The sequence below is a fragment of the Eptesicus fuscus genome, chromosome 6 (genome assembly GCF_027574615.1).
Source record: "Eptesicus fuscus isolate TK198812 chromosome 6, DD_ASM_mEF_20220401, whole genome shotgun sequence".
Lineage (NCBI taxonomy): Eukaryota > Metazoa > Chordata > Mammalia > Chiroptera > Vespertilionidae > Eptesicus > Eptesicus fuscus.
In genome coordinates this window covers 28503318-28524804 of record NC_072478.1, presented here as the reverse complement: position 1 = coordinate 28524804, position 21487 = coordinate 28503318, and the positions used below count along the sequence as shown (strand labels likewise).

Sequence of the window (21487 nt, the reverse complement as noted above, 5' to 3'; positions counted from 1 at the left end):
CACGAGGGTTCCACCTTCTCCACATCCTCTTAGCCAGGCACTTAAAAATATAACATAAATCAAGTCATATCACTCCTCATGGTGCTTGAGAATAACACCCAAGCTTCCCACTGCAGCCACATGGCCCTGAGTGGTCCAGCTTCTCCCCTCTTTGATCCCTTTTGCTTACCATGTTCTCCAAACACCCCATGTTTATTCCTGCCCCAGGACCTTTGCACTTGCTACACCATCTGCCCCAGCTCTGCGCATGGCTGGCTTCTGTCCATTCCTAAGTCCTCAGCACTGATGTCACCTCCTCGGAGAGGTTCTGCCTGACTTCTGTTTTGAAAGTCACCCCCAGAGCCACTCTCTGTCCCCTCACCCCGTTTCATTGCCTCTGTGGAGCGTAGAAACACACGGAATTATCTCCGCCTTCTTCTGTTGGTTCTTTTCCTGTCTGTCTCTCCTCCCTTGGCCCTCTGCCATCTTCCCAATGCCTGGCAAGTAGGAGCTGGTCAGTGAGCATCTGTGGCATTAATGCCGGTGGCACCGTGATCTCCCAGTTACGAACGGCGGCAGTTTCAGCCCTGATGCAAGCGGTTGTCAGGTGCGCAGGGGGTGGGTGCTCCGGGGCAGGAGGGCAGCAGCGGAGGCCCCGGCAGTGCCTTCGTCATGGGCTGGGACGGACCAGATTTGGGCTCGTGGCCACGGACAGGGAAGAACAGTGCGTACACTCCCAGGTTGCATTGCTATTGTCGCCGTGCGCATGTGTGTGTTTGAGCAGAAGGCTGCAGGGGGCGGTGACATTCCAGCTGCACAGGAACACCCCACGCGCCTGCGCCCCAGCCAGACGCGGATGGCACTTGAAATACAGCTGCTGCTGCGGGCCAGACTCTCCCTCACACGCACGCGTGTGCTTAGCTGCGCTCCACACCCGGTGCTGGAGAGCCTTGTGTGTCTGTCTAAGGACATCTGTGAGGAAGGTTCCAGAATGCGGGGAGAGTGTGAGCTAAGGTAGATCCCGAGGGAACAGTGTTCCACGCAGAGGGAACAGCCCGTGCGAAGGTCCTCAGGCAGGACCATGTGCGGAGTGTGGAGGAGCAGCGAGGAGGCCTGTGCGCCTGGCGCTGAGTGAACAGGGGAGAGAGGGAGGAGGCGAGGGCAGGGAGGGGCTGAGGGCAGATGCTGCAGGGCCTTGTGGGCCGCAGGGAGGACTTGGACTCTTCCTCTGCGGGAGGTGGGAGCCTGGGAGGCTGTGAGCAGAGGAGGGACAAAACGCACTTAACTTGTGAGTTTGGCAAAATGCTCTCCCGCAGACAGCTTTTACCCCCTGGCCTATGATTGGCCCCTCTCCTCCTCGAGCTCTACAACCCTCAAACCCAGAAAGTCGGGGAACAGTTGAGAATGCCCACTTTACAGATGGGGAAAACCGAGGCTCAGAGGGGAGAGAGACACGAGTAGTCCAAGTTCCCATGCCAGGCTGTGCCAGAGCTGGGACTCAGACCCAGGATTTGGGGCGCAGCGGGAGCTTCCAGAAGATGTCCCAAGTTCCGATGAGTTTGTGACCCGCCGCCTCCTCCTCAAGACCCCAGTGCGTTTTGCGGGCTCTGGAAGTCCCACCCTGGCCCTGAGGGCTCCACAGCGCTGCCTGCGACCGTGGAACCCCGTGCTCAGGGCGTGTGTTCACATCTCTGGGGACCCCCGTAGGCATTCCCCAGCTCAGCCGCTGACACCATACACTTTGGCTCACCGGCTCCCGCCGTCCTGCCTTGGTCTTCACAGCGTGTCCGTCTGTGTTTTCCTTACGCTACACGGAACACACTCTGAGCCAAACTGAATGGGCCGACTGCAGGACACTGACGCGGGGTGGGGTCGACAGGGTCAGGAGAAAGTCACGAACAAGCAGTGTTCAAGCTCGATAGGATGTCCGTTGTTCTGTTTTCCAGAGAGGAGCAAATGAGAGCAGGTGCACGTGTCCGTGTTCCCGGCTGGGAGGGTCCGCGGGGCTGTCAGCCTCCGGCCAGGGCCGCTGCGGGGAGGCGGGTGGGTCTGGAATATGGGCGCGATCATCGCGTCTCTCCTGGGGGGGTTTCCAATGAGTCCGTGGAAGCGGAACTTGGAGCCTCACCGCCGCGGGGTGAGGGCTAAGTGTGACTGTTGGATGTGCCTCCTGAAAAGGAGCGACCTCGTCACCTTCCCCAGGAGCCCGGCTCAGCCCCGCGCCAGGGCCGCCGCGCTCCCAGGGTGGTGTGACCTCCCTTGCACCTGGCAGAGCCTGCGTCCTCCTCCTGGTGGAAGTGAGGACTGTTCGTGGCCTGTTGCTCCCCCCGTTAGGACGTCGGTGCCACCGGGGCAGGGATTTTTGTCCGTGGTGGTCACTGCTGTGTCCTCCGAGCATGTGGTACCCGGGGGACACGGAGCGGTCGGAGGAGAGAAGTAAACGGCAGTGCGGGTTAGCTCCGATTTACGGATGAGGACACAGGGGCTCATAGACGGCGAAGGGCCAGAGGGGACATGTTGGGGCCTGGCAGGCCGCATACGGTTTCTGTCCCTTGTTCTCCTCCTCCTTTTACCCCCCTTGACAAATGGACTTGACCCTTTTTTCCCCACGATCACCTCCCCTACAGAGCCTTTTAGACATTTTTTCCCTAATCACTTCACCCCATGAAATTTTAATATCTATTGAATAGATATTATTATTCCTAGGTATGCAGTGTATCTGTATCTTTACATATATTTATCTTTTAAACATAAAAAGAGCAAAATTCTCTAACCCTCTTATACCATCCCCAAGAACCAATGTTTGCCCCACTGAGAATGGGCAGATTTAGACGAGGGTCCCCTGCTTGGCACTGCTATGGGCGGTCACTCTGTGGAAGGGCTGCCCTGGACACTGTGGGGTGTTGAGCAGCGTCCCTGGCCCCCCACTTACTCGATGCCAGGAGCACCCCATTATGACTAGCACAGATTTTTTTCCAGATATCACCCCTGGGGGCCAGAATCACCCCAGTTAAGAGCCTCTATGCTAGGCAGACAACTTCTGATATCACCTTTGGGAAATGGACTCGCTGAGCTGGGCCTCAGTTTACCAACCTCATCAGCTGGGTGGATTTCATTGGACGGTGCCAGGAAGCTCTTAGCACAGCGAGAGCTTGGCAACTGAGAGCTGCCCGCTTGGAGGCTGAGGCATTGGACAACAGCCAGCCTCGAGGCGTTATCTGCCGTGGGTGCATCTGTGCAGACGGAAGGAAGATGCGTCTCGGGGCCGGGCATCTGAGTACATGGGCGGGGGAGGAACGCGCTGTGCCTTGCCTCCCCCTGGTTTTCCATGGAACACCCCGAGCAGCGCCGCCCGCGGGGCGTGCAGTGACGCTGGCAGCGTTCCGCCCGGTCCGGTTTGGCCGCCGCCAGCACGTGCCTGTGGCTGTTGAGGACGGAAAGGTGACCAGTGCCACTGGTGTCCTGAGATTTTCATTTCAATTCGTTTCATTTCGATGCAAAGTCGCACGTGGCTAGTGGCTCTCCTACTAGACAGCTCTGGAAGCTGACCCCGATGACAGGCAAGCGGTCAGCAGGTGGGGGGGAAACGTTTTGAGGTTTCAGACATGATTAGACATGAGATGGCGTCGTGAAAGGGAAGGAGGTTCTGACACAGGCTGCCCCATGAATGGACGGAGAGCCCTGTGCTCAGGGAAGTAAGCCGGGCACCGCAGGGCAGACACGGTGTGATTCCACTCACACGTGGTCCGTCTCCAGAGGAGTCAAAGTCACAAACACAGAGAGCCCGTGATGAGTGCCGGGGCTGGGGGCGGGGAGCCGTGTTTAATGGGGACAGAGTGCCAGTTTGGGGAAAATGAGAAAGTTCTGGATTCGGATGGCGGGGATGGAGATACAACACGGTGAGTGTAGGTAATACCGCTGAGCTGTGCACTGAGAAATGGTTAAATTTTATGTTTTGTTCTTCACCACAATCGGAAAGTTAAACGTAAGAATATTTTCATGAGATAGCATATACGTACATCATCATATTATTAAGGAATTATACTTATTTAAGTTAAAGAAATATTTCCCAGGACTACAGAAAAGGAAGAGATCTCCTTCAACCCAATAAAGGGATCTGCAGAAACGCACAGCTAACGTCAGAGTGGCGAGGGCTTGAACGAGCTCCGGAAGCTCGGGAGCAAGGCGAGGACACCGCCGCCCGCTGCTCGTTACCATTGCGCTGGAGAGCCTGCCCAGGGCAAGAAGGCAAGAAAAGGAAGTCAGAGGCGTGCACATTGGAAAGGAAGAAATAAGATTGTTCCTATTTTATGTGCAAAGGACATCATGGTCTACATAGAAAATCCCAAGGAATCAAAAAAATAAAGCTTTTAGCCCTAGCTGGTTTGGCTCAATGGAGAGAGCGTCGGCCTGTGGACTGAAGGGTCCCAGGTTCAATTCCAGCCAAGGGCACTTGCCTGGGTTGCGGGCTCCATCCCCAGTAGGGGGCGTGCAGGAGGCAGCCGATCAATGATTCTCTCTCCCCCATTGATGTTTCCATCTCTCCCTTCCTCTCTAAAATCAATAAAATATATATTTTTTTTTAAATAAAGCTTTTAGAACTAAGAAATAGGTTCAGCAAGGCTGCAAAATACAGGATTAACACAAAAAAACAATCGCACTTCTAAATGCTAGCAGTGAACAGTTAGAAACAAAAATTAAAAACACAGTATTGTTTATAATCTGTCCCCAGACTTACCATGTATTGGCTGGCAATTTGATGGCAACTGTTTTACACTTCATATTAGCTAACTGGGTGACTCAACGAACCCTGGGAGGTGGGGTTTCTCATCTTGCCCATTTTACAGATGAGGAAACTGAGGCTCAAAGAGGTGGTGTGGCTGGCCTGAGGTCACAGAGTGAATGGACAATGAGACAAGGCTCCAACGAGAGCCAGCCATAGCCTAGTGCCGTCGCATCTAACGGATACAAAGCCCCCCAGGCACAAACAACAAAGCGGGTAATAATTGTAATGAGACTCCTCCTCCGTTTGATGAAGCACTTACTACACACCAGCCTTGGTTTCGGGCACTTCATTGTAGCATTACCACCTTTCCCCCGATGAACAGCCTTCAAGGGAGGTGCTGTGGTTGTGCCCATTTCACAGATGGAGAGAGTAAGGCACAGAGAGCGGTGAAGCATTGCGTCTGCGGCCCACAGCCTTGTCTGCCTGGTTCCAAAGCCACGAGCACAGAGGCGGTGCTCAGGAAACATGCCCGTGCCGGAGTGTCGGCCAGGCACTGCTGCCTGCTGAGCCCACGTGGGCGCCAGTTCTGGAAGAGGGTCCCGTGCCCGAGGCCCAGAGCCCGACGGATGAGTGCCCGGGCTGGGCACTTCCCAATGGAGTGGCCACCGTGCCCAGCCGTGGGGCCATCCAAGCGGGACTGGCCAGCTCCGAGGGGCTGCTGGCTGCCCAACCTGGAAGTGGCCACAGGGCTCAGGGCCGAGCCGGGCACACTCCCCTCGGCTGCTGCCCAGCCATGCCCAGCCCAGTCGGCCACGGCCGGGGCCGCAAAGCCAAGTCAGGAAGGAGCTGCCCCCATCCATCCACTCCAGGATGGGAAACTGAGGCACAGGGCCTTGGGCAGGCCCACTCCTGTGCTGTTTACGGCGCCCTCCGTCTTGGCAGCCAGTAGGTGTACAACACACAATGTGTGCAGAGCCGCTAGCACAGCGCCAGGCAAACTGCGGGAGGGAGCTCGTGACTGTTTTAGGAAGTATCATCGTTATTATTATCTCCATGACAACTCCGAGGGAACAGAGGCCCCAGGAGGGGAAGTGACCTCGCCACGACCACACCTCCTCCGAGGCTCCCAGACGGATGGGAACGCGGGCGTCTGGTCCCCGAGGCCAGATGGCTCACGCACGCGCAGTGTTGGGCGGCTGGCCACCTGCCCAGACGACTGAAGAAACACAGTTGACCCTTGAACAACATGGGTTTGAAGAGCATGGATCCACTTCCACGTGGGATGTTTTTCAGTAAATGCTGTACATGTATTTTCTGTCCCTTATGCTGTTTGAAGACCCTTTTCTTTTCTCTAGCTTACTTTATCGTCACAACACAGTATATCACCCATATAACAGACAAAAGACGTGTTAGACTGTTTATGTTATCACTAAGGTCTCTAGTCACCAGTAAGCTATTAATTCAGTTTCGGGGGGGAGTCCAATTTTACAAGGATTTTTAACAACGCTCCTAACCCCCACATTGTTTAAGGTTCAACTGTGACCCTCGTCACAGAGCACACATGGCGAGGGGTGGGCACCTTTTCATCGTTTTAACCCTGTTTTCCTTGCCTGTGGAATGGGCACAATAACAATGCCAGCTTGGTGGCTATCTTAAGGATTTGAGGGAACATATAAAATGGGAGCAACTGCCGAAACCGGTTTGGCTCAGTGGATAGAGCGTTGGCCTGCGGACTAAAAGGTCCTAGGTTCCCCGAAGCCGGTTTGGCTCAGTGGATAGAGCGTCGGCCTGCGGACTGAGGGGTCCCAGGTTCGATTCCGGTCAAGGGCATGTACATTGGTTGCGGGCATATCCCCGGTGCGGAGTGTGCAGGAGGCAGCTGGTCGATGTTTCTCTCTCATCGATGTTTCTAGCTATCTATTCCCTCTCCCTTCCTCTCTGTAGAAAATCAATAAAGTATGTTTAAAAAAATAAAATAAAAATAAAAGGTCCTAGGTTCGATTCCGGTCAGGGGCATGTACCTTGGTTGCAGGCACATCCCCAGTAGGGGTTGTGCAAGAGGCAGCTGATCGATGTTTCTAACTCTCTATCCCTCTCTCTTCCTCTCTGTAAAAAATCAATAAAATATATTTTAAAAAATAAAAATAAAATAAAACGGGAGCAACAATATCTGCAGTCATCTTGGGGATTTTAAAATAATGATAATAAAAATGAGGACATTACCATGTATGCGCAAGCGCTTAATATGTGTTATCCCCTTGTCACCTCCTGGCAACCCAGTCAGGCCCCGGCGATGCTCACACCCGTTTGAAAGGAGAAAACTGCAGCTCAAAGGAGCAATGACTTGCTCCGGCCACACAGCGATTGCTCTCAGCTCTGGGCATGGCAGGGGCAGCGGGTGCGGGGGCTGAGTCTCCCTCTCTGCCTTTTGGTTGGGATTCCCAGCATCTTTCTGGGAGACAAACGGGTGGGTCCTGGGTTCTGTCCAGCTGGGCTGGGCCCTGGGCCCCCCGCAGCCTGGTCCTGGGTGGCTGTGGGGCTGCAGAGGGAGCTGGCGTGATCACCCTCCATCCAGGCCACTGGAGCCGATAACGCTGAGCTCAGCGTCTGCCTGCTACACGGGCTGCCAAGGAGCCTGATTATTTTTAGATAAGATGGATGGGCGAGTGCTGGGGTGGGAGGTAGCCTGCAAGCCAGGCAGTGGGTGGGGGCATTGCAGCTGCAGAGGGATGCCCCTCGGCCCCCTCTCTGGAGACCCTGAGTAGCACCCCAAGACCAAGGGCTGAGCGCTTAGGATTTTAAGGGCAGAGGCCGAGAGGAGTGGGCCCAAGGGCTCAAGAACTCATCTCTCTAGCCTCAGTTTCCCCATCTGTCAGCTCCTAGGGCTGCGGCCGGATTCAATGAGCTACCCTGTTTCACAAATGAGGAGACTGAGGCTCAGGGGAAGAGCTCTAACCCCCGGCTGAGTCGGCCCCTGCACATGGCTTCTCGCCCTGTGTGTGAGGCCACATTCTAGCACGTGGCTGCATCAAGAGCCCCGGGCACCTGTGCTGATGTCTGCAGGTGCCCGGCCAGACGTCCATGACCTTCTGGGGCAGCAGCCAAGGGAGGGGGCCAAGCAAAGACCCCGGGGCCTCAGAAGTTCAGGGGCCATTCGGTATCACCAACTCCTTCCTGTCTTGGCAGATGCGGAGCAGAGCGGCAGTCCGCGGGCCGGGATGGGCTCTGACCAGGAGGACAGCAAGCCCATCACGCTGGGTGAGTCTGGGGAAGGCGAGGAGTGGTGGGCACGGCCCATCCTCATATTTTATTTGGGAATCATTTTCTGAGCACCCCCCTTGTGTGCTCTGGTGGCTCTGTGTGTGCCTGATGCACGTGAACAGTTCATTCCTCACAGCTATGCAGTGGGGGAGCTGCTGGGTTGTTCCATTTTGCAAGTAAGGAACCTGAGGCTCAGAGGGGTCAAGGGACTGCCCAGGGCCACCTGGGCTCCAAGGCACTCACTCAGCCCACGAGAGGCCCTGGGGCGCCCTGCATTCCCATGGGGTACCCTATCTAATAAAAGAGTAATATGCAAATTGACCTACCTCCACTACACCCACAAGCCACGCCTACCAGCCAATCAGGAGCGAGTGTGCAAATTAACCCAACCAAGATGGCTGTGGCCACGGAGCAATCAGGAGGGTTGGGTTTCCCCGGCAATGGAGGAAGCCAAGCTTCCTGCACACCCTGGCCGGCCCAGGCCTCAGCTCAAGGCTACAAAGTTTCAATTATAGAAGATAAATAAATCCCAGATACCAGGGCCTCCGCTTGGGTCGCCGGGGGGCGTGGCTGGCCTGCAAACCACCACAGGCCCCTACCCCAGGCCACCCCACGCCCCAAGGGAATCCCCACCCTGATCTGGGACACCCTTAAGGGCAAACCAGCTGGCCCCCACCCATGCACCAGGCCTCTATCCTATCTAATAAAAGAGTAATATTCAAACTGACCATCACTCCAACACACAAGATGGCTGCCCCCATGTGGACAAAGATGACTGCCCCCAAGTGGACACAAGATGGCCACCACAAGATGGCCACCAGGGGGAGGGCAGTTGGGAGGGATCAGGCCAGCAGGGGAAGGCAGTTGTGGGTGATCAGGCCAGCAGGGGAGGGCAGTTAGGGGTGACCAGGCCAGCAGAGGAGGGAAGTTGGGGGTGACCGGGCCTGCAGGGAAGGGCAGTTGGGTAGGACCCAGGCCTGCAGGGGAGAGCAGTTGGGGGGGACCAGGCCTGCAGGGGAGAGCAGTTGGGGGGGACCAGGCCTGCAGGGGAGGGCAGTTAGGGGTGACCAGGCCTAAAGGGGAGGGCAGTTAGGGGCAAACACACTGGCAGGGGAGCAGTTAGGCATCAATCAGGTTGGCAGGGGAGTGGTTAGGGGGTGATCAGGCTGGCAGGCAGAAGCAGTTAGGGGCAATCAGGAAGGCAAGCAGGCAAGCAGTTTGGAGCCAGCAGTCCTGGATTGTGAGAGGGATGTCCAACTGCCCGTTTAGGCCCGATCCTACCGGGATCAAGCCTAAATGGGCAGTCGGACATCCCTCGAGTGGTCCCAGATTGGAGAGGGTGCAGGCTGGGCTGAGGGACAACCCTCTCCCCCCCCCCACCCCCGTGCACGAATTTCGTGCACCGGGCCTCTAGTTTAACAATAAATAGGAAAGTCAGGTCTATGTTGGGAGGTGGAAAGTGGGAGAATTTGCCTGAAGCAGGGCTGGGAGCAGAGCCCTGAAGAATGGAAGGGATTTGGAAGCTGCTTCTGCCCTGCCGTCCCCCCTCCCCCGCAATCCTGAATCCCACAGTCTGTCCTCCCCAACGTGGCCAGAGGGCGCCTGTGAGCACCTGAGTTAGGTCCCACCCTCCTCTGCCCAAAGCCCTCCAGGGCTCCCACTTTGGGTGGCGGGTGAGCCCAAGTCCTTCCCCCACCCTACCCCTGTCCCCTCCTGGCCCTCCCCTCCCCCCTCTCCCCCTCGCTCACTCTACTCACTGGCTCTGTTCCAGCTACATGGGGCTCCTCCTTGTTCTTCCAACATGCAAGGCATGATCCTGACTCGGGGCCTTTGCATGTGCTGTGAGCTCTGCCTGGACCGCTATCCGCTCTCTCGCTTTCTCCAGACCTCCCAGGCCTCCGCTTTCAAAGAGCCCCTCCGCTCAAGCAGCCTCGGCCACTCTGGATTGGCCACCACCCTCTGTTTTATTTCCCTCAGAGAAAGTTAGTGACTGCATATGTGTTTGCTCCCTCCCCTAAGGGAACATCACTCGGGCAGAGGTTTTTGTCTGTCTTGATTACTATTGTGTCCTCAGTGCCGAGAATAATACCTGGTACACAGGAAGCTACTCAAATATTTGTAGGGAGGAAGAAAGGAGGAAGGCAGGTATGAAGCAGAGAGAAAGAGAGAAACTGGCGAGGAAGGGAGGGAGGGAGGGAGGGAGGGAGGAAGAAAGGAGGAAGGAAGGAGGAAGGAGGAAGGAGGAAGGAAGGAAGGAAGGAAGGAAGGGCGGGCCAGTATGTGAGGGCATCCTGTTGAATGCACTGGCCCAGCCATGCCCACGGAGGCCGGCTGGTTCCAGCAGGTTCCCAGGCCCCAGGCCGCTCCTCACTGGCCATCTGTGACCAGAGTCCTCCTTGGCCTCCTGGGATCCCCGGAGCCTCCTTCTGACTCAGATGTGCAAGGCAGGCTGGGCAGCTGCACACTCTGGCCTGGTCCCCTGAGGAGCTCCAGCGTCTGGCGGAGGAAATCACTTCCTTTCCACCCGCCGGGGAGTCCCCTGGAGATGGAGCTGGGCGAGTGCTGGACAAACAGGAAACCCCTCGATGCGGGGAGGGCAGGGGGCCTGCTGACACCAGCTGGCCAGTCGGGTGGGCAGGAAACAGCCATGGCCACTTGCCCTGGACACTGGGGGTCCACCGCCCTGTCCTTCCTGGGATGTGGTAACCCTGTGCTTCCCAGCATGGTAACAGGTGCTCAATAAATTATGGGCACAGAGCGTGTAACCAGGAAGGCTGCGGTTCCTGGACTGTCCAGGGTGTGGGATCGCTGGAGAACAGCACCATGGTGAGCTCCCTGCAGCTGGTGCTGCCCTGTGGGAGGCAGAAAAAACACACACACACACACACACACACAGCCTAGAGCTTCCTGCCTGCCCACCCCACGCCCTTTCTGACCACTCTCCCAGAAGCAAGACTGGGAGCAGAGCCCTGAAGAATGGAAAGGATTCGAAAGCTCCTTTCTCTCCAGCCCTGTTGGCCGCCACCTTGCCAAGTGTGTTCCAACCCCAGGGCCTTTGCACGGGCCATTCTTGCCACCAGGAACTTTGTGGCCCCCGGGGAGTGGTGAAACATCAGTTATGATCATCCTCACCGGAGTAGCCAGCACGTACAGGGCAGTTACCCTGTGCCACGTGCTCTTGTTCTTGGCGCTTCCCACGTTTGAACTCCTGTATTCCGAGGTACCCCAAGGTCCTGGCGAAAGCCTCTCCAGGTGGCCAATCCAGAGTGGCCGAGGCTGCTTGAGCGGAGGGGCTCTTTGAAAGGGGCGCATTTGAGCGGAGGCCTGGGAGGTCTGGAGAAAGCGAGAGAGCGGGTAGCGGTCCAGGCAGAGCTCACAGCACATGCAAAGGCCCCGAGTCAGGATCATGCCTTGCATGTTGGAAGAACAAGGAGGAGCCCCATGTAGCTGGAACAGAGCCAGTGAGTAGAGTGAGCGAGGGGGAGGGGGAGGATGGGAGGAAAGCCTCTCTGTGAGGCTTTCTCTGAGCCTGTGGTCAGAGAGGTCCCTTCCCAGGAGCTGCCTCACCCCTGCCCGCCCTACCCCTGCCTGACACACCTCACACTGGACTTAGTGATAGTAACATTTTTTCTATTGTGATAAACTACACCCAAGATAAATTTTATCATTTTAACCCGATTAAAATGTAAAATTCATTGGCATTAAGTACATTCACAATGTTGTGTGACCATCACCACTATCTAGTTCCAGAACATTCCATCGCCTCAAAAGAAATTCATTCCCCCTTAACAGTTACTCCCCACCCCCCACCCCAGTCCCTGGCAACCACAAACTAACTCCGTCTCTGTGGATTTGCCTGTTCTGGACATTTTAAACAAATCCAGTCACACCGTATGTGGCCTTTTGTGCCTGCCTTCTCTCGCTGAGCATCTTGTTTTCAAGGTTCATCTGCATGGTAGCGAGTGTCAGTGCTTCCTCCTTTTTATAGCTTCATCCTTTAATATTCTGTTGTCTGGATGGGCTGCGGTTGTCCATTCACCCATCAGTGGGCACTGAGTTGTTCCCAGTTGGGCGGTCAAGCGTCATGCTGCTGTGAACATGTGTGTGCAAACCAGCCCAGCCCAGAGAGCGGCGTTCTCTTCCTCTGACATTCGGTGGCAGTGGTTCTGGGGACGCAGGATTTTAACTTCTGTCTGTGGACCCTCTATTCATCCTGTGGTCTGAGCCTTTTTGACAGGCCCTGGCCAGGGACCAGGCAGGGCCCGGGCAGAAAAATCCCTGCCTTTGTGAAGCTCCCAGTCTGGAGGGAGAAAGAGACTGAAGGACAGCATTGCCTGGGGTGGTGATTGAGACAAAGCAAGCAAGCCTGCCCCTCCTGGGTAGTTTGGTTCATAGCTCTCAGCCACCTGGACAACAGGGTATACGGGCCCCATTTTCAAGATTAGGGAACAGAGAGGGGAAGGGATTTGCCCAAGATCACCACCGAGTGGGTGACTGAGCCAAGATTTGAACCTGGGTCCGGCCTCTGCTTGCAACCTGCTGCAGCTCGAGGAGCCCTGAATGAAGATGAGGCTGGCTGTGGGGCCCACCCGGAGAAGGGGGAACTGGATGCAGAGATTAAGAAAAGAATGTCCCCTCCAGCTGTGCAAGGGCAGAGGGACTCTCCCACCTGGCGGGAGTGGCTTAGCTGGATAGCCCCACCACTGCAGGGCTGCAGGAGTAGAGGGGGTGACTACTACCCAGGCTGGGTCCAGCCCCCTGAGTCGGGGCAGTGCTGGGGTGTTGAAGAGGGAAACAGACACACTGACACCCATTGTCTCCCTTTTCCAGACACAACCGACTTCCAGGAGAGCTTTGTCACCTCTGGTGTGTTCAGTGTCACCGAGCTCATCCAAGTGTCCCGGAGTGAGTATCCCTACCCACCGGGGCTGGGACCCGGATAGGGGAGGGGCGATGGAGAGTAGAAGGGACTTCGGGATGGAGGCTCCGAGAGGGACAGCATCTCAGGGAGAGGGTAGGGACTCAGGGAAGAGGAAGGAACCCACCACCCCCTCTTCTTCGTCTTGTGCTCTCCAGCTACCTATTCACAAGCCCAGGTTCCTAGGAAGGGCAGTATCCAGGCCCTTCCCAGAGCCCAAGATCAGGGTGGCATGCTCCTCCCCAGGAAATAGAATCCATATGCTGGGGGGAGGGGCTGAAGAGCCTTCTTCCCAGCATCTCTCTTTCCTGGAGCCCCCCGCCCCCAATTTGCTTCCTGCCCCCTTGTGTTCCCTATGAACTTACTGGGGGCACACCCCACTCTCTCAGACACCCCCATTTGAATTCCACCCCAGGGAGTTTTGCTTAACCCTGACCACCATCTTCCCATCCAGATCAGCCTCTGGGAGTGCTGGAAAGCTTGGTCTCCAGCCCTGGCTATGCCTCTGCCTCACAGCACAACCTTGGCTTCTCTTGATGGCCTTGGGGGTGTTTTTTTAAACTATTGAATAAAGCCAGTTCTGGCCAATTTAAAAACCAGGCCAGTTTGGGAAGGGGCTCTCCCCACCCCTCCAGGGCAAATTGTAGTCCTGGACATGGCTCCCGCCCTCATTCCCCTCTCTGTCACTCTCTGCAGCACCTGTGGTGACAGGAACAGGACCTAACTTCTCACTGGGTGAGCTTCAGGGACACCTGGCATATGACCTGAATCCAGCCAGCACCGGCATGAGAAGAACGCTACCCAGCACTTCCTCCAGTGGGTATGTGCCTGGGTCCCCATCTCTGGACATTTCATGACCCCTTGCCCACCATTACCTGGCCCCAGCTGATTCATTCCTCTCCTTGGAATGCCTGCTTTCCTGGTCTACTTGGGAAATGCCTACTCATCCTTCAAAACCCAACCCCAAGTGCCTCTTTCCCCTGACATCCCACTCTGGGCTTGAGTCCTACAGGCCCAGACCTTGAGACTCCATGGGAATGAAGACACCGCTTCCTGCTGACATGTGCGGTGTGACCATGACTGGGCACATCTATTTTGCCTCTGTGTCCTCCTCTGTAAAATGGGATCATAATCCTACCGGTTGTTCAGAGGACTACAGTAGGCCAAGTCACCAGCCAGGCCTCAGGGCTTTAATCAGCCCTCTGCTAGCTTCCTGCAGTGTGACCTCAGTCGGGTCCCTCCCTCCCTATGGCCCCAAGCGTCTCCTCTAAGCAATAGGCAGGTTGAAACAGGTGTTAACACAACTGGCTGAAAGTTTGGGGCTTCTTTGAGGTCTCGCGAGAGCGCCCTCCTCGCCCCGCCCCCTAAGGACCGGAAGTTACAGAGCCCGTCGCCTCCGTCCGCGTCACCGTGGTAACCGGCCTGCGCTCTTCTTCCCTTGCCCCTTAGGAGCAAGCGGCACAAATCGGGCTCGATGGAGGAAGACGTAGACACCAGCCCCGGCGGCGATTACTACACCTCGCCCAGCTCTCCCACGAGTAGCAGCCGAAACTGGACGGAGGACATGGAAGGAGGTGGGGCTGGCGGCGGTGTGGAGACGGCCTTCCGGTCGGGGTTACGCGGCGGGGACTACGTATTCCGGCAGGCACTACTTGCTTGCCAGGGAGCGGGAAGCGGGCCTGGATCCCTGAGGCCTCCCGGGAATTGTAGTCACGCGGCTGCGCGCAGCTGGAAGTAGAGTCCGGGCTCAAGTTCCCGGAGCTTTTTGGTTCCGCTCAGGCAGGCGGGGGTAAAGGGAGTCTCTCGCACGCCCGACTTTCCTGCTCTCTGCCCTTCAGGGACCAATCTTTGTGGGGTTTGTGATCGTTAGAATTGACTCTTAACGATTCTGATCAACGGGGTGTTTCTTCTAGGCGTCTGCCATAGACCTCATCTAGAGGGTCCTGAGATGTAGGATCCCTGCTCACTGGGGTCCTCGGGAAATCCTATATTTAAGAGAGTCTCATCTCCATGGGGATCTTCCCCCGTGTGATTCCAGTTCTCTTTTCTCATAGCGCTCTTTTTTAGGGGGGATTTCGTTCTGTTTCTCTTCTGTCTTCACAGGGACCTCTCCAGACTCTTTCTCATGCGGTTCCTATTTTATGGTGTCAGCAGTTCCATAGTCTCTTTTCTGTTGAGCGCTGGCTCCTGGGGATTCTTTGTTTACATAACGTCTCCCCAAGTGCTTTCTCCTAAGAGTTCCCTTTTGGGGGGGCCCTATCTCCACCAAGATTCTCATCTAAAGAATCCCTTTCACCTTCAGGTTCTCTCCCGTGGGCCACCATCTGTGACTCTCAGGAAATGGTGTGCAAAGTGGCCCACAGGCTTGCTTTACTCTGGGGCAGGCATCCCTGTTATTTCTCAGGTTCTCAGCAGGGTCTATGCCCCTCCCCCCCCCCTAATTTTAGAAGCATCGCTCTATCCAGTCTCTTATCCCTTATCAAGAATTCACCCCATGGGTTAAGGGTTATGAAATGGACTCTTGAATCTACCAGTTCTTAGAGCTTGTGACCCCACCTCTCTGAACCTCAGTTTCGTCACCTGTAAAATTGGGATGTTAATACATGCAGTACCCACTCTACAGGTTGTTGTGGGGACCAAGTGAATTAATACATCTGATATCCCTACGACAGACCTGGCACTTAATAAGAACCCAATAAACCTTAGGATGTGTTTTCTCCTCCCCTTCCCCTCTTTCCTTCCTCCCTATCCCTACAGAGCCTGCTTTCTTCTAAAGATAGGTCCATACCTGTAGGATTCTCGAAAAGCAACATTACAATAAATGTAGGTTCAAATCCCAGCTCTGCCCTTGCTTTGTGGGCTGTGTTACCTTGGGCAGGTAACTTAACTTAGCTGATCCTCGGTTTTCTCATCCTCAAAACAGGAGTGATGAATAACTCCCCTTTCCGAAAGCTGGAAGGAGGAAGTGGAAGAACGTGCGTAGAGGAACTCTAGCACATGACACGTGTCCAGGGAGCAGGAGAGTTTGTTGTTGCTCATGTCTTAAAATCCCCACCTCTTGGAATCAGTCTCTTAACACATCTGGTTGACTTTTGAGGTCCCAAGTCTCCTCCCCCTTCCACGGTGTGGGCTCCCAGAGCAGGTCCCTAACTCTGGGAGGACCTGTCTCTGTGTTATTAGGGTTTAATTTAAGGGTCAGAGTGTCTCTATGGTTCTGCCTCTGTGGGTTCCCCGTCTCTATAAAAGACGCTGTATTCAATAAGCGTTAGGTTTGATTATGAAAAACAGAAAACTCAAAAGGACATTTACTTGCAAGAAAAGTGCCTTTCTTTCTCTTGCAAGTAAATGTCCAGCCATCGGCAGCCCGAGCAAGTGTGATGTAAGGGACTTAAGGCTCCGGCCTTACAATCCATTGAGTAAGATTTTCATTCCCACCTCCTGGTCCAAGACAACTGCTGGACCCGCAGCCGTCATTCCGCATTCCAGGCAGAAGAGAAGAAGAGTCAAGACTGGGCATGTCCTCTCCCTTTAAGAATAATTCTCAGAAGATGCGCTTATCTTCTGCGTATCTCTCTGCTCCTGAGTTAGTCATGTGGCCATACTCTGCTACAAGGGACATTGGGAACTGTAGTCTGATTTGGGGCAATTATGTGCTTATCTCAAATTTAGGGGTTCTGTTACTAAGGAAGAAGGGCAGAGCAGATATTGGGAGCTGTCTGCCCTGTTATTTACTGATTGGGAACGCAGAAGCACTTGTCATTAACTCTGTGATTGAAGAGGCGGTTTGCATATAAAGTGTATACTATTTAGAGCTGGAAGACAGCTTCTGTGACAGAGCCGCGGCAGCCCTGAGAGGTACAATTACAGCCTTAAGTCTATTGATTAGGAAAAGAGCAAGGTTGCAAATAAAGAACCCAGCTTTCCATTCAGGAAGCTTAAAAAAGAAAAAGTTTTAAAAGGAAGGATATGTTCGAGCTAGTCACTGTGGCTTAGTCTGACTTTCCTGCCCTGAGAATGAAGTGCCACCAATAGGGGAACGAGGTAAAAATCTATACTGGCTTCCGGTGTGTGATGGGGAATTATGGAGCTGGAAGGGAATGTCACAGGGTGTCTGTCTCCCTCTAGCGTTCATTGGTTGCCTCCAGTGATGGCAAACTCACTCCCTCCTGTGGGAGCCTCAGTAAAAACCCCTGCTGCATGCCTGTGCCTGCCCTGCAGGTGCTCACAGCCTAATATGGGAGATGGATTCATATGTCTTCCCCACTCCCACCCCTCCTCCTCCTCCTCATCCGTTTTCTCCTCCTCCTGGCTTCCTCCAGCTTCCTGTCTAGACAGCCCCCAATTAGCTGCTCATTAAGGGGATTAAGCTGATTGGAGTACTTTCTCCCTTCTGTTGTGGCTGCAAGGGCAGTGCTCAGCTAACCCCTCAACCCCAGCAGCCATGCTCTGTTGCTTGGGAGGTTCGAGGTCTGGGGAGATCATGCCAGCCCCACCAGACAAGACCCCTGCAGCCACATCTTTCAGGCCCATGAGCCAGCCTCCCCCACTTGTTAACTCTGTGGCCTTGGGCAAGTGAGTTCTGCCATCAGGCCTCAGCCATCACATGTGTGAAATGGGGGTGACTCCTATAAGCCCTGCATGGGGTAGTTGTGTGGATGATGTGAGAGCAGGCTCAGAGGGTTCTGCCTCAGAGCTCGCACAGGGTCCTTACTCAGGGTCACTCTGCCCCAGAGGATACCGGGCCGTCCAAGGGAGAGAGGCCTCACTGTGTTGTAAATGCTCACTGAGTGATGGCTGGTCTCAGCAGAACTAAGCACTCCACTCTTGTTGGCCACTCTGTGTTCTGGGGCGATGGAGACCCAGCAGTCAGCTAGAGCGGACCCCCCCACAGCCTGTGGCTTCCCTTACGTCACCTCGAATAACCCGCAGTGGAGCTGGCATTCCAGCGGGGGATGGCCTTGTTGTTCTACAGGGGGATGCTCAGATGGGAGGGACACAGGCCTGCTTACTCACTGAACAGTATGTGCTTCGGCAGGACAGACAGGCATGTGTATATCCTTAATGGGGGTACACATGCTTGGATAGGGACCTGTAGGTGTGTGCTGAGAGAAAGATGGCTGCTCAGATGGGGGTGGTGTATTACAGGTTAAATGGAGAGGCGGAGCTTAGATGGAGGACATAGAGCCTGTGGTAGCTGATAACAGTGGCTCGAGTGGGGCATTACAGGCCTGTACGCTGAACAAACGGTGTTGGGGGGGGGGGGGGGCCCCTCTGGAGCCTGCCCAGGAGCACGAAGGGTTATTCTTGCAGCACCCGCCGGGCTCCCCCTCCCCCATGCCCTGCCCTGGCTCCCAAAGGCCCCATCTCAGGAAGCTCAGGGGGCGGGTCCACACCAGGCTATTTCCATCCAGGACAGGCTGTTCTAGGAAATCCTCCTAAGTGAGCATCTGACAGTCCTAACCTGGTTCTGCCACAGCCCTGCACCAGCAGAAAGCCTGCCAGCCCTCCTCCTGCACACACACACGCACGTGCACACACACACACACACACACACACACGCACAGCCTACAGGGCCAGCCTCCTCTCCTGCCCACAGCCTCCATCCCACCGGCTCCTCCTGTTCCCTGAGAAAGCCCGGGCCCTGACTCCCAAAGCCAGGACTCGCTCACTCCAACAGTGAGGTGTGAGGGCAGCAGGGTTTGGCTCGCCGATCTGTTCACCCCAAGCTATGCTGTTGGAGAGGACAGGAAGCTGCCCGTGTGGAAATGCCACACGGGAAAGGGTGCGACAGTGAGCTGGGCGGGACAGGGCTGGGGAACATGTGCAGATGCCCACCCACCACCATGGGCAGGAGACCCCAGCACCATGGGCAGGAGACCCAGCATGCCTCGGAGGAGGGCGGGGCTTCTAACTGGGGTGACCCTGCCCACAGGGGACACTGGGCCATGGCTAGGGACATAGGTGGTTGTCACACAGGTGGGGGAGGGCTCCTGGCCTCGAGTGGGTGGGGGCCAGGGGTGCTGCTGAGCACCCCACAGTGGCCAGCACAGCCCTGATGGTCGCAGTGCTGGGAGGTGTGTCTGGAGTAGGGGACCTTGTGCTGGGTGGCAAGAAAGTCACACCTCATCAGGGTCTCAATGGGTACATTTCACCCTAAAAGAAATTTTAAAATAATTTCTAAACATGTCCATCTCCAGGTCCCACTTCTTTGAGATCCCAGTTCCAGGGATGGGGCTGGGTCTGTATCTTTGGGGGGCATGCCACCATCCTTAGCTCTCACATTTGGAAGATGGCGGAGGTGGGGTGCAGGGAGGAAGTCGAGGGGCACTCACACTTCTTCCGGGCTAGCGTGTGCCTGGCCCTGGTGCGGTCCATCCTCTGTATCATGACGACGGCGGCTGCTCCCTAAGCCCGTGTTTGCTCTGTGCCGGGCTCTCCGTGGATCCTACATGTGCCCATTTGACACATTCACGCATTCATTTGCTCCTGAGAAGGTTCAAGGGGCTGAGCTGTCAGGGTTCCCGAGGGCAGGGCAGGGAGGTAGTGCGGCCCCATCTTCAGAGGGATGACAGTTAGCAAGTAATGCCAGCAGGTGGGTGTGCGCCAGGCCCTGCGCACATTACATCTCATTTAATCCTCGAGGTGACCTTGCCAAGAAGGTTTTCTTCCTTCCCCTGAAAGGATGAGGGAGCACAAGCGGCTTAGGTGCTTGTCCGTGTCCTCTCAGCTCGCCAAGGCCGGCCCTCCTGTCTGCTCACCCTGCTCTCCTCTGGGGCTCTGGCAGCCCTGGGAGGGCCTGTCTCTGGAATGAGAAAAGGTGAGGGGCCAGGTGGGCATGTCAGGGGCCTGTGGTGGCACCGAAGCCGTAAACCCTGGGCGGCTCCCTTCTCTACCATGAGCCTCAGTTTGCTCCATCTATAAAATAAACCCCGGCCCCAGGCCCACAGGCTGCTGGGAGAAAGAGGGGCAGGGCCTTCAGTAGGGAGGCTGGGGTCCTGGGAGTAGAGCCACCCTGCCTGCGGCCCTGTGACCCTCTGGCCCCTCCCCACACAGGCATCTCATCCCCGGTGAAGAAAACAGAGATGGACAAGTCACCTTTCAACAGCCCGTCTCCCCAGGACTCACCGCGCCTCTCCAGCTTCACCCAGCACCACCGGCCGGTCATAGCCGTGCACAGCGGTGAGCACTCTGGGCCCCCGGCGGGAGGTGCAGCTGGGCACCCTTGTCAGTCCCTTCCAGGCCAGGGAAGTCCCACCGGCCGTCTGAGCACGAGTCCTATCGCTGTAGCTCCCTCTGGGCAAGGACACCTGGAGGTGCCGTGGTAGAGAGCGCCCAGGCCTGACTCTCTTTGGGCCTCGGTTTCCCCTTTTGCATGGGAAAGAGCACAGCCTGTGGTTTGCCCCTTAGCCTGCTTCCCTTATGTCACATGTGAATAACCCATAGACAGACGATGGTGTGGGGCACTCACGGAAGGAGGTAGATATACCTGGCATGTGGCCAGACACACACAGGCCACGCAGGTGATACGGGGCCTCCTGGCCACTCAGACAGGAATTTCACACAAATAGCAGAGGGAGACAGACTCCGGCAACCACAGGGTGTGAGCTGAGCCAGGCACGCTGCGCCAGGCCCTCCCTAACGTCACCTGTCCGTTAGGGCTCCTCCTCCCAGGGCTGTCATTAGGACTGAATGAGTTAAATTGTGAAAAGCTCTCTAATATCCCCTGTGACCCCCTTGTGATGATAATGATCTGGTTCCATACAAGGGCAGAAATACATACAGGGAGGCAGGCAGACATCAGCACAACACAGTGATTTAGGCCAGCAGCTGGCAAACCATGGCCCTCAGAGCCTATTCTTATAAACAAAGTTTTATTGACACACACCCCACCACCACCACCACCACCATACCCATTCTGTGGCGGCTTTGGGGCTAGGATGGCAGAATTGAGTAGCTGCAACGGAGACCATATAGCCCATAAAGCCAAAAATATTTACTAATTGGCCAGGAGCAGGAGAGGAAAGGGAAGGGGGTGGGGTGACAGTGAATGGACACAGGGCTTCTTTTTGGGGTGGTGCTCTGGAACTAGAGTGAATGTAGTAAAAGTGACTAAATTGTTTAGAAAAGAAAACAGCAAACCCCACAGTGAAATGTTCAGCCATGAAAAGGAGTGAAGCACTGACGCTACGATGTGGATGGGCCTTGAAAACGATGCCCAGTGAGAGCAGCCAGACCCGAAAGGCCACACGGTGTGCTTCCATTTATGTGAAAGTCCAGGACAGGCAGGTCCAGACACAGAGTGTTTGCCAGGGGCTCAGGGGCTTCTCTCAGGGATGATGGACATTTTCTAAAAGAGATAGTTGTGTTGGCTGCATAGCTCTGGGAATGTGTGAAAACGGTTGAATTATATACACTTTAAAAGGTGAATTGTACAGGGATGGGCAAAAGTAGGTTTCCAGTTGTTCACATGGGAAAAGACATGCAGGTTATGGCTATTACAACAGCTTGGTTAACTCAGAAGAATGGCACAGTGCACTTAGGTACAGCCTTGTCAGTGCTCAAACCACTGGCCTTCGTTCTTCACGCATTCTTAAAGTCTCTGA

At 55.5% G+C, this 21487-nt stretch overlaps 1 protein-coding gene across 5 annotated transcripts in view; it reads left to right on the top strand.

The window, feature by feature from the left end:
- The window catches only part of NFIC (nuclear factor I C), a 66287-nt gene that overhangs the window by 33842 nt on the left and 10958 nt on the right, over positions 1-21487 (top strand). For 4 of the 5 annotated variants that reach the window (XM_054717521.1, XM_008150640.3, XM_008150638.3 and 1 more), the window contains exons 3-7: positions 7892-7963; positions 12797-12871; positions 13581-13704; positions 14334-14458; positions 19938-20063. In XM_054717521.1, the coding sequence (XP_054573496.1) occupies positions 7892-7963; positions 12797-12871; positions 13581-13704; positions 14334-14458; positions 19938-20063 (522 nt within the window). Of the gene's footprint in view, positions 1-4052; positions 4352-7891; positions 7964-12796; positions 12872-13580; positions 13705-14333; positions 14459-19937; positions 20064-21487 lie in introns of those variants that run through there. The other variant, XM_054717522.1, reaches the window with a different exon arrangement.